This window comes from Eulemur rufifrons, chromosome 7 (assembly GCF_041146395.1).
Source record: "Eulemur rufifrons isolate Redbay chromosome 7, OSU_ERuf_1, whole genome shotgun sequence".
In the NCBI taxonomy this organism is placed as follows: domain Eukaryota; kingdom Metazoa; phylum Chordata; class Mammalia; order Primates; family Lemuridae; genus Eulemur; species Eulemur rufifrons.
This window is the reverse complement of record NC_090989.1, coordinates 286,219,332-286,231,878: the sequence shown is the minus strand read 5'-3', so window position 1 is coordinate 286,231,878 and position 12,547 is coordinate 286,219,332. Positions and strand designations below refer to the sequence as shown.

Below are 12,547 nucleotides of genomic sequence, written 5' to 3'. Positions count from 1 at the left end.
AGGTAGCCTCAAGAAGCAGAGAAAGAGCCCAGGCCAACAGCCAGCAAACTAGGACCTCACACAACCACATGGAACCACCGGAATGAGCCTATAGAAGATTCTCCCCTGGACTCCCCAGCTGAGCGCTCAGGCCATCTAACACCTTGACTCAGTCTTGAGACCTGGAGCAGAGAATCCAGCCAAACCCACCCGGACTTCTAACTCACAAAACCGTGAGATAGTGTATTTGCTTTTTATGCCACTGTATTTGTGGTAGTTTGTTATGAAGCAATAGAGAGCTGATTCACTAGCAGATACGAAGAGACAGCAAGTACAAACAACCTCTTCAAGAACTTTTGCTGAAAAAACTTCTGCTCAAGAAAATGAGGCAATGGCTGGAAAGGGATGTGGGGTCCAGGATTCCTTTTTAGGGGACATGTCTGTGGGAGACAGATGCTGCTGGAGGTAAGGAATGCGTGCCTGAGGGTTACCTCATTTCAGCCTCACAGGAAACTGAGAGGTGAGGGTTGCCATGTTCCTTATACTTGGTTAGAATGGGTAGACAAAGCTGCTCACAGACGTCCACATGCGTGTCCCCCAAGCCAGGTGGGCCCTGCCCACACCGCTGCGCCACAGGTGCTCAACATTTGCAGGTTTTCCCAGCTGTGGCTGCAGAGCCAAGAAGCAACCTTCCCAGGAATAGCCTCTCATCAACAACTGCGGCAGGGCGTGGGGTGAGTGCAACGGCTCCCTGCCCTTCTGGAAGGTACTGAAGACGGTTTCTATACTGCCTCCCACCACAGTAAATGGAGTGATAGCACCCCCTGCCCTGCCTCGTGCCCCTCCTGGTGTTTCCTGGGGGTCCTCTCTCAGACAAACATCTTGGACTTGAATCCTTGTTTCAAGTGGACTTTTGGGGGAACCTGAACTAATACACCAGTTTTCTCAACTGTCCTGTAGGAGGAACCACTGAGCTCCACCCTGTGTGGCCCAACCTCTTTTCACAAAGCACTTTCTCATAATCTCATTACACCTTTACAACTCTTTGAGGTCAGTAGGACACGTATGTTATGAACAGTAAGGACCAGCCTGAACCCAGATATCTCTCTGGTGGGCCAGGACCTACTGGCCCCTCCTCTCCTCTGGGGTGTCTGGGGGAACTAGCAAGTCCCAGGAGGCCCAGAGATGGAACTTCTGGCCTCACTCATGAAAACCCTTTGCAATCACAACCCCTGGAGTCAGTGTGTCCGAAACAGCCCGGCAAGCTAGAAAGGGGTTTCCCTGGGAGCCTGTGCAGATCCTCAGGTGCCTGGCGGACATCCTAGGAGCAGGGCGGTGCCTACCCTTGGGCAGCTGAACTGCAGCGTGAGTACAGGACTTCCCCCCACTCAGTCCAGGCCGCCGCGCCGCCCTCGGCTCCCACTCAGCCCCGGGCGCACACTGGCGTCTGCGGCCACCACGGCCTCTGCAGCTCCTGCGTCGGAAGACGAGGACCAGGCGGCTCCAATAGCCGCCGCCGTTCACCGACTGGGCGCATCACCATACCTGAGTTAAGGGGCGTCGCCCCAGGATGGGCTGCGCCGGGGAAGCCCCCGGCCACAGTGGTCCTCGCCTGGGCCTGTGGAGAGACAGCAAGGCGGTCAATACCTCGGCCAGCCAGCAAGCACTCGGCGCGGAAAAGGGCGGCAGGCTGTCCCGGCGACCTCCGCTGACAACAGCCCCCACATCGACGACCCCCGGCCCCACAGTGGGCCCACCGCATGCTACCTCCCCTTCCCCACCCCCACATCGACGACCCCCGCCCCCACAGTGGGCCCACCGCATGCTACCTCCCCTTCCCCACCCTCACATCGACGACCCCCGGCCCCACAGTGGGCCCACCGCATGCTACCTCCCCTTCCCCACCCCCACATCGACGACCCCCGCCCCCACAGTGGGCCCACCGCATGCTACCTCCCCTTCCCCACCCTCACATCGACGACCCCCGCCCCCACAGTGGGCCCACCGCATGCTACCTCCCCTTCCCCACCCTCACATCGACGACCCCCGGCCCCACAGTGGGCCCACCGCATGCTACCTCCCCTTCCCCACCCTCACATCGACGACCCCCGCCCCCACAGTGGGCCCACCGCATGCTACCTCCCCTTCCCCACCCTCACATCGACGACCCCCGCCCCCACAGTGGGCCCACCGCATGCTACCTCCCCTTCCCCACCCTCACATCGACGACCCCCGCCCCCACAGTGGGCCCACCGCATGCTACCTCCCCTTCCCCACCCTCACATCGACGACCCCCGCCCCCACAGTGGGCCCACCGCATGCTACCTCCCCTTCCCCACCCTCACATCGACGACCCCCGGCCCCACAGTGGGCCCACCGCATGCTACCTCCCCTTCCCCACCCCCACATCGACGACCCCCGGCCCCGCAGTGGGCCCACCGCATGCTACCTCCCCTTCCCTACTCTCACATCGACGACCCCCGGCCCCACAGTGGGCCCACCGCATGCTACCTCCCCTTCCCCACCCTCACATCGATGATCCCCCGCCCCCACAGTGGGCCCACCGCATGCTACCTCCCCTTCCCCACCCTCACATCGACGACCCCCGCCCCCGCAGCAGCCCCCGCGCTCCCCGCCTTCACATCAGCCCTCGCGACCTCACAGCGACCCCGCCCCACGGGTCCCCCACCCTCACCTCCGAGCCTCCCCACGTCCCCACAGCAATGCCCCTCGCCCTCCCCCCCCCCGCCCCGCCTTGTGGCCCCCGCCGGGCAGCGTGTCGCCCGCTCGGGCCACCTCCTTCTTCCCGGCGCTGCGGACCGAGGCAGCTTATGAGGAGGTCGCGGCAAAGCTGAGAATGGCTTTCCCGGGACACCCTCCCGGTGAGCAACCCCACCGCCCGCACAAAGCTTCCCGCGAAACTGACGTCGCGCGGGCCGGCCGCGCAGGCGCCGCCCCCGGTATCGCCCCTCCCCCGCGCTCGCCCAGCTCCTCAGCGCGCCGGCGCACTGCCCCTCCTCCCATTGGTCGCTGCGCGGCGGCGCGCGCCGGCCAGCGCCGTGCGCGCCACGAGATTGGCCGGCCCGCCGCGGGCCGGGGGTGTGTCCCGGGCCGCGCCCCGCCCCTCGGCTCCGCTCGCTGTGGTGCGCGCGGCGGCGGCGGCGGCGGCGGCGGCGGCGGCGCGTGGCAGGTCCGGCGGGCGCGAGGCGGCGGCGGCGGCGGCGGCCCGAGCCCGGCCCAGCCTCGTCCCGCCCGGGGCCCGCCCGGCCCCGACCCCCGCCCCGGCCCCGACGCGCCGCGGCCTCGCCCTGGCCCCGGCCCCGGCCCCGGCCCAGCCCGGCGCTTCCCGGGGGAGCGGCGCTGCCGGCCGAGAGCGTAGGCCCGGCCATGACCGACTTCAAATTGGGAATCGTGCGGCTCGGCCGGGTGGCCGGGAAGGTGAGCGGGGCCGGGCCGGGGCGGGCGGGAGCGCTGCGCGGGCCCGGCTGCGTGTCCCTGCGGGCGCCGCCTTCCTCCCGCGGGCCGGCGGGGCGCACCCCCGCGGGCTCCGGGCGCACCTTACTGCCGTCGGCCGGCCCTCCCGAAGCGGAGGCCACGGCCCTGTCCGGCGCTGGGTGGGGAGATGCGCGGCCCGCGCCCCCGGCAGCGCTCGGCCTGGCCCGAGTTCGCCCGGGGCCTCCCCGGCGGTGCCTGCGAGCCGGGGCCTAGCGCGGCGTCGGGGCTGCATCCGCGCCCGCTCGGTTTGGACACAGCGCCCTTTCCGAGGCAGCGCCACCTCCCATCTCTAGCTGAGACCGGTCTCATGTGAGGATTCTGTGGCTCCCAGGTCGTAGTAGAGCTTCCAGACGCGTTTTAACTTGGCCAGCCCTTGGCTGAGACTCAGGCTTCCCCAGAGCAGGGGCGAGGAGGCCATGGCCCTGATGCTGCAGACTCAGGGACCCCCTGTACTCCTCTCCTCCTTACTTGGCCCCCACCCTCTGCGTGTTTGAGGCCGGGGCTTCCACAGCACACGTGGGCGTTGAGGCTCTGCTGTTCCTAGGAGCCGCCTGTGCAGTTGCAGCAGCCGGACACCTTACCTTGGGTGGGAACCCTGTTCCCTCCCCATTGGCTGCAGCTTTGGCGGGAGACATGCAGCCAGATTAAGGTAAAACGGGTTCAGATCCGAGAAGTGAAACTTCCGAGAGTGAGACTGGCCCGTTTTGGGGCCTGTTCCCATTTCTTGCCCCTCCTCAAGGGCTCAGGCTGGGACTGTTGGGATATGGCTTTCTGACTGGGGGAAGGCGGCTCCTCAGTCAGCTGAGACCCCTTGGACTCAGTGTCTGGCTGCATTGTCATCTCTCAAAGCTTTAACTGGAACATTACAAACGAAAAGCTAAAAAGGTGATTCAGGGACCACCCAAGCTTAATAAACACTAATTGAAATCTTTTAGATGTTCTGCCTCAATCCTGACTGGACCCTTCTGTGTACTCCAGTGAAACTTAGACTAGAGTTAAGTGCCACTGACTGTGGTTAGTCTTGTGGGGGTGGGCATCACAGCCTGGGACCTGCTTCTTTGGTACAGACTACAGTGGGCAGTAACTGCTTTTGATGATCCACCTGCGTTCTGGTGCAGACTGCTTGCTGATGCATCTCAGTCTGAAGAGGCATGTAGTTTCTTTCTACGTCACGAGGAAACACAACTGTTCCTGCCTGTTACTGGTTATGATGTTACTGTCCTTCATGCAGATCATAAATGTAATGGTTTGAAACATGTGGTTAATTTCCAGACCAAATACACGCTGATAGATGAACAAGACATCCCACTGGTGGAGAGCTACTCCTTTGAGGTAAGGATGGCTGTTCCCTCGCTGCTGCTTTTGGTCAGTCCCTGGAAGGACCATGAAGAATGAGTTTTCTTCCCTGTGCTCTGAGAGCAAGCAGCTTCACAAGAGGACATCTGGCGCTGGCCTGTGACCCCCTCGGCTACTATGTCGAAAATCCAGGCCTGGGTAGAGCCTGACCATCACTGCCCAGTGGAGCCCACCGTGGCCTCTCGCTCCCCTACAGCTCCAGGTGGCCTCTGAGACACTGGTCTTCCCTGTTGTCACTCTGGCTGCTGGCTCTTCCCGAAAGCAAATTACATTTTGTCATGTTTGTAATTGAATGTTAACTCAGACAAGCTGGTCCTTAGCGCCAGCTCACCTCTTCTGTGGCCGCAGCCCTGCCAGCGCCTTCTGGTTGCGCAGCTGCTTCCCATTCTCTGCTGCATGTGGTCTCCTGCCCCTTCCTAGCATTCCCTACGTGAGGAGCTCCTATTCCTGCTGCTGACCTTTGCCTGCTGTCTCCTTGGAAGCCTCCAGGAGCCGGTGGCCTCCCTCACCACACTTCTCCCTCAGTGCTTCACATGTGTATAGCAGTTACTTGTTAAGGGGTTTCTCATCTCACTGGGTTGTGAGGCGTTTTTTTTGTTTGTTTGTTTTGGTTTCTTTTTTTTTTTTTTTTTTTTGACAGAGTCTGGCTCTGTTGCCCGGGCTACAGTGCCGTGGCGTCATCTTAGCTCACAGCAACCTCAAACTCCTGGGCTCAAGTGATCCTCCTGCCTCAGCCTCCTCAGTAGCTGGGACTACAGGCATGCGCCACCATGCCCAACTCATTTTTCTATATATATTTTTAGCTGTCCATATGATTTCTTTCTATTTTTAGTAGAGACGGGGTCTCGCTCTTGCTCAGGCTGGTCTCAAACTCCTGAGCTCAAACAATCCTCCCGCCTTGGCCTCCCAGAGTGCTAGGATTATAGGCGTGAGCCGCCGGGTTGTGGGCTTTTTTTAAGGGCAGGAAGTTTTATTTCTCTGTGTCCATAGAATTTTGCAAAGAGTTGTTCATGGGTCTTTCTTGCCCGAGTAGACAGAGTAGTTGTTGGAACATGGCTGTCGTGTTGGTGGTGTGTGTCTGGGAACCTCTGCTCTCCCCCAGGGTCCCAGAAGCAGGGTTGGCATTTGTCCCTGTGGCCTCTTTGTTTCTAAGAGGAATGTGAAATGTTGCTGAGAATTAGAGACCTTTTAACAGACCTTCTCCTTGTTCCTTCCAGGCCCGAATGGAAGTTGATGCGGATGGAAATGGTGCTAAGATATTTGCATATGCCTTTGACAAAAACCGGGGAAGGGGAGCGGGGAGACTCCTCCATGAGCTGCTGTGGTGGGTATTTCCCAGCTGCCTTTGTCTCCAGCCACAGGGGTGCTGTGTGAGCTCTCACAGGCATAGGCTGCTTAGAGGTAGAAGAACCCCTTTCCCCCATCTTGGACTGGCCTCACCTTCCCTAAGTCTCTCAGAGTTATTTTTGTGTCCTTTTGCCACTAATGCAAAGGAATGACTAATTTAAATATTGTGGTACTTCAAACACCAAGTGAACTTTCTGAGGGGTACTTGTTCTGCACTGACCTCCTCTGGGGGTGGGGTGCGGTGGGGTCTGCTTTCCGCTGGGTTTTGCTGAACCTTTTGGTGGGATATGGGGAGAGGGCTGCCTCCTTGGGAAGGCAGCTGTGTCTCCGTGGTGTGTGTGGTAGGGTTCTGAAATGTTGGGAACACTCAGGCGGGGAGCTCTCTGCTCCGATGGCTTTTGGGCTCCATCCTTGGCTCTCTGAGTCCAGCTCTGACGAGTACCCGAGTCATCAGCGTGGGCCCTGTCCTGCGGGCCACAGACCGAGCACTTGGATTTCCCTCAGCAGCGTCCTCCTGACGTGCCTTCATGAGTAGGATGAGGGGCCAGAGCAGATCACGTGGCTGACATTGCCTGGTTGGTCTTTCATGCTGAAGCAGAAATGCTTACGAGGGTCGGAAGTGGCAAGCTAGAGAGTTGTCTGTTTCCTAGGGAGCGACACAGGGGAGGCGTCGCTCCTGGGTTTCAGGTGGTGCATCTCAACGCTGTGACTGTGGACAATCGCCTGGACAACCTGCAGCTGGTGCCATGGGGCTGGCGGCCCAAAGCTGAAGAGACCTCCAGCAAACAAAGGTGGGTCCTTTGGGGACCTGGTGATGCTAGGCAGAGGTGCCTTCTGAGGCTGGCTGCCTCCAAGCTCTTGTTACCAAGAAGGGTCTGTGTTCCTACTCTGTGCCCTGATGCTTTTGTGTGTCTTGGAATCTTTATTATTTTTCCCCAGAGCATGAGATCCTGTTTTCTTAATGGGAGTGGGAAGGGTTTTGATGATCTGTTTGGGTTGATCTTCTGATAATCGGCTCTAGGAGCCTCCCTTTACCTGCTGTGATGAAGTGGGGGGAGGGGGGCTGCCTGCCCCAGGGCAGGGCTGGCTCCGCACCCCTGAAGAACATCAGCCTTCTTCATCTTGGGATTCCTCCTCGTGCACACAGATGAGTCTTTTTTTCATGTTCTTTTCCCAAATAATTTTCCCTCAGCAGTGATTTAAAGGAATCAGGACCATGTGGTTAAGGGGCTTGGCCTCCCGTCCTCCCACGTCCCTGTGGTCCTGAAAACAGTGCTAGGCACAGGCTTCCCACTCGGGAAGGCTGTTCCTGCCGTCCCCACCATCAGCCAGCTGTGAGCTTGGCAGAGCCTGTGGGAAGGGCCAAGGGGCCAGCAGGATTGGGGTTGGGAGCCGAATTGAGCCAGTGAGTCCCTGGCCGCACTGGCATAGCCAACATGATCAGAGGGGGTCCTGGGCAGAGATGACTGGCCGAGCAGATGGTTGTCAGTGACCTTGGTAAGGTTCAGTGTTTTGGGTTTGGTTGGCAGCTGTGGGTGGAATCTTTGCAGTTGTCGGTCATCTCAGGGTCATGCCGGAGCTCTGTACAGCAGAGGCAGAAATGGTAGGAGTGCCTGGAAGGTGGCGGTTGGGGATGTCAGGGGACAGTCCCCAGGCCTTCAGAAGGCCACACTCAAACTGCTGCTCCTGCCTCTCAGGTGCTGCTGCAGCTCGGGAGGGACACCCTGCAGACCACACCCTCGTTACTCCCTAACCAGGCTCTGCAGGGCAAAGGTAGAGCCCGCGAGTGTCCGTTGCTCTCAGCTGGGCTAGTGGTTTTGTTCCCTTCAATTCCCTCATGCTGCTTTCCAGTGATACTGACCCTTTTAAAATAGTCGAGTAGGATTTTTATCCTTTTGGGGATCAGGTAAGTCTGGACTTTTGGTTGCAAGTAACAGAAACTGAGATCAGTTTGGCTAAAGCACAAATAAAGCACTTGTTGTTGCCCAGACTAAAATGCGGAGAGCTGGGGACACCACCACCACCTCCTCCAATACTGTTCTTTCTTTGGCCGCTGCGGGAGGTGGCAGGGGCACTCTGGCTGCTCACCACCTGTGGGATGAGGTGTGTATCCTGACCTGGTGGCAGCTGAGGAAGTCCCGGGATCAGTTCTAGTGAGCTTGCTTTGATTTTCTCCTACACGGGCTGGGGAGGGCTCTTCCATCAGAAGCAGCCAGGGTGTGTTATCAGCCGGAAGGGTGGGGGTGCTTGGAGGGCAGAGCCAGCACCCCTAGCATTTGTCCCTCGGTCATCCCAGGTTAGTGTGTGTTCAGTGCACGTGCTGGGACGTGCCCTCCCCTGGATCAGTGAGTCCTTCCACTGTCCACCACGCCACCCAGCCGTGGCATCTGCCTCTGCCCTGGTTCAGCCAGGTCTTCACCTGACTCACAGTCTGGCCAGCCTGTGGCAGAATGTTGGATTCACTCCTCTGAACACCCTTCATAGTCACGAGAGGAGATAATTGCAGTTAGGAACATCCGTTTGGAAAGGGGGCAGTGGGCTGATGTTCCTGGTCAGCTGGCCTAGCTGCCCCCCCATGGCCCGTTCTCTGTGGCCATTCCAAGATAAGCCCTGCCGAAGCTGTGCCCTCGAGGGACCCCCTGCTGGTGGAGTTGGGCCCAGGTTGGCTCAGGAATGATCAGGCGTGGCCATCTAGGTCAGCTTGAGGGGCCTGAAGTCCCAGCTGGCCAGGCGCTGTGTGCCCTTCTGGTTCTTGGCTTGTGGCCTCCACGTGGGCTGGCTCTCTGTGGTGGGGTCTTTGTCAGGTCTGGAGTAGGATACAGGCTTTTCCCAGACCTGGGCTTTCTGCTTTGCCGGCACTGTGCCAGTGTGAGGCCACACGGTCAGCTCAGCCACTGACTAAAGTGGCCTCTTGGCAAAGGTGTATTTTCTTCTTGTTCTGTGTTCAAAAGCTGGCTGTGTCTGAAACTTGCTTCTGCCTCGTAGGACTTCACCAGAGGGCCCGGAGAGCAGCTGTATTGTCCCCTTTTTAGCCACGTCCCTCAGGGTCTGGCCTCCATCGAGAATGGGCTGGGTTTAGGGTGGTTTAGCAGCTGCTCTGGTCCTTCCGTGTGGGCCTTGCCCCTGCTGCAGGCAGCATGTGCTTCCTGACCTCAGTTCTTGGTGGGAGTCTGCAGCTGCAAGCCTTTGGCCCACTCAGGAAGAGCTTTCAGAAGGACATAGGGCAGCTCCATCGTGGAAGGGGAAGGGGGCTGGGGGGCAGTAGTGGGCACCTCTGAGGGTCCAGGGCAGGAGAGGGGCTGACTGGTCTTGCCCAGGGTCCTGAGTGGCTGGGCCCATGGCTGCATGCCCATCGGTCCCAGGTGTCGGGGAGAGTGTCACGGCTGTGGCGGTGCTTCTGTGTTAGTGGGAGACGAAACATAGGGAATGTTTAGCGTCACGTAGTGATAAGCACATACAGGGGGGTGACCTGAGAAAAATCAAGTTGCTGTAACAAAAGTTGGGTCTGGGTATCCTAGGCAGGAGGACATCTCCGTTTGTGGTGTCATCTCCCCGTGCGTTGATGCTCTCTGGCTGAGGTGCACTGAAGTGTCTGCTTCTTTCTTTAAGGGAGCAAAGCCTGTATTGGCTGGCAATTCAGCAGCTTCCCACAGACCCCATAGAAGAGCAGTTCCCTGTCCTAAATGTGACCCGGTACTATAACGCCAATGGGGACGTGGTGGAAGAGGAGGAGAATTCCTGCACCTATTACGAGTGCCATTACCCGCCCTGCACAGTGATCGAGAAGCAGGTAGGTGTGCTGCAGTGAGGCGTGGCCACCTCCACTCTGCAGCCCGCCTTGGTTTGGGTCTTGTCCCCTCCTTGCAGAGCTCATCCCAGCAGACCACTTGGTGCCTCTCTGGCTCCCCCCACCCCCTCCTGCAAGGCAGCTCGCCCTTTGCTGTTGAGTTGGCCTAACCAGGGCCCAGGTCTTCCAGCCTAAGTACCTGGGGTTTTGCCAGGTCTTTCCAGATTCCAGGATGTAGCTTCCACCCACACTGCTTCCCAGGTGAGACAGTGAGGCCACGGTGCTCTGTGTTTCAGCTACGGGAGTTCAACATCTGTGGGCGCTGCCAGGTGGCCCGATACTGCGGTTCCCAGTGCCAGCAGAAGGACTGGCCGGCCCACAAGAAGCACTGTCGGGAGAGGAAGCGTCCCTTCCAGCACGAGCTCGAGCCGGAGCGATGACTGGCAACGGAGCTACTGCCTCATGCTCGCCTCTTCTGGGCTCTTCCTTGGGCACAGCAGCCAGACTGCTGGTGGTTGAACCTGGAGGCGTGAGGAAAGCCAGCTGCTGGCCCAGAACAGCCACCATGAGACTCCCGATGTCACGCACAGTTTGCGGGGACAGCGCCCGCTTCAGTGTTAATCTCCAGCAGAGACAACCGGGGAGGCTCCCTCAAGGACGTTTCTCATTATTTATATGTTAATATGTTTGTAAACTCATGTACAGTTTTTTTTTGGAGGGGAGGCAGTGGGAGGGGTAGAAATACCAACAGAATCATTTGCTGTAATCCTCAAATGGCAAACGGGCCACATGTCTGAAAACTGTCATGTAGCCAAAGCTTCCTCCTGGGTGTCGGGATCCCCATGGAGTGCAGCCTGCATGGGAGTTGTGTCCAAAGGGTCAGAGTAAAGGGGTGGAATCATCTCGCGTCTCCGCCATTCTCTGCGCTCTGCTTCACTCCCTGTGTTGTTTAGGGTTAGATTACTTTTGAGTGGAACCAGGGAGTCAGGGTGGGTGTGGGGTGAGAGGCCTGTCCTTGCCGTCTGCCAGCTCTTCCGAGGAGCAGAGCATGCTCAGACCTCTCCAGAGTCTGGCCAGGAGCATGCATGAGACCCAGGCCCATTCTTATCCTGCAGGAGGACTGAATGCTGGAGGTGTTCAGGGAGGGTGGCCACCGTCTTGCTGGGTGTGGGATGCTCTAGGCTCCAACATTGGTGAATCTCACTGTGACTTACACATGAGTGGCTGGGGCTCCACAGTGAGAGCTGCTGCCTAGTGCTGCCTCTGTCCCATCTTTTGTCTGCCCAGCCAGCCTGTTGCTGTACTACCTGTTAGTTGGAGCAGCTTGGGGGAGGGTGCTGGGCAGCCAGGATAGCCCTCCTCCCTTTGGGGAATCATCTTGCCCGTGCAGAGCCACCAGGGGGAAACAGGCCAGGCTATGTGGCTGGGGTCTTCCCTGTCTTGAGGTCCAACCAGCCATCCTGCCCAGAGGCTTTGCTTCCTGGGAGCAGGAAGTCTGGCCATTCCAACTCTGACCTGTCAAGCCTAGGTCAACCTGGCCCTGTCTTGGCCCTGCAGGTTCCTGTCACACTTCCCTCTTGCAGCTTCTCTGCCACATTCCAGGATGCCCTGTGTGTTCTGGTTGCTGCCCTGGCTAGGCATAGCCCTCTGGTGGCCTTTAGTCTGTAAGCAGAGTTTCCAGTAGCTTCTCTTGCAGTGCCCTGGGGCCTCCTGGAAAACAGGATGCTAAAAACAGGTGGAGGCAACACCTGTTTGTCATCCCCTGAGGGGTTTTCTGGGCTTAGAGAGAACTCCATGTGCCCATATTGAGCTTGCACCAAGAAGCTACCCTTTGCTGCTGTGAGGGTCAGGGATGGTTTTTGCTGGGTATGTGAAAGCCATCAGGAAAGGGGAGAGTATGTGTTTCCCGAGATAGTGGTTCCTGTAGATAGCAGTAGGCTCAGGCCTTGAGGATGTTCCCAGTGCTGGGGTAACTCCTCCTTCCAGAGTCCAGCTATGGCCAGGACTGTTGGGATGGGGATCTCATGTAGGTTGGCATTTTGGGATTCTGGGCAGTCTTAGGGCACAGGGCCCTGAGCTCCCTCAGGTGATCTTTGTTCAAACAGCTCTGGGGATGAGGCACACAGACTACAGGCTGTCTGCCTGTATCCCCGGGGGAGTGGCCACATTGGCACTTGAGCCTGTCCAAGTCCGCTGACCAGGGGCTACCTCATTCTGCAGTGGGTCTGTCTTTGGCAAATTGTGTTGAAAGACAAGGTGCCCAAGGTGACTGGGCGGAGGAAGGTGGTGTGCAGGTCTGAGGTTTGCCCGTGTGGGGCTCTTTCCCTTGAGGCTCGCCATGCCCCCGCACAGATGCCCCCTTGAAGGTGAGGTGGGATCCACAGTGGCCTCTAGTGCCGTGGCTTTCCTGGCCTCTTCTCTGATACCCTGGCTGCCCTTCCCCTCCCAATGCCCCTGACCTCTGGGGTCTTTGTAGCTGTGTATCAGGTGTCCCCTGGCTGTAGGTACTTGGTTACTGAGGGCTTCATGTGCACCCCCCTCAGGTGTGTCCGCTGGTCCTCGGGTGCTCAACCCATCAGCTGC

The 12,547-nt window shown here is 58.8% G+C and overlaps 1 protein-coding gene across 1 annotated transcript; it reads left to right on the top strand.

The window, feature by feature from the left end:
* Positions 1 to 3,107: 3,107 nt before the first annotated feature.
* On the top strand, positions 3,108 to 10,865 carry ZMYND19 (zinc finger MYND-type containing 19). Its single transcript, XM_069474860.1, has 6 exons — positions 3,108 to 3,417; positions 4,747 to 4,806; positions 6,048 to 6,154; positions 6,828 to 6,968; positions 9,787 to 9,967; positions 10,261 to 10,865. The coding sequence occupies exons 1-6, from the start codon at positions 3,367 to 3,369 to the stop codon at positions 10,402 to 10,404; spliced, it is 684 nt and encodes a 227-aa protein (XP_069330961.1). The 5' UTR covers positions 3,108 to 3,366; the 3' UTR covers positions 10,405 to 10,865.
* Positions 10,866 to 12,547: the final 1,682 nt, after the last annotated feature.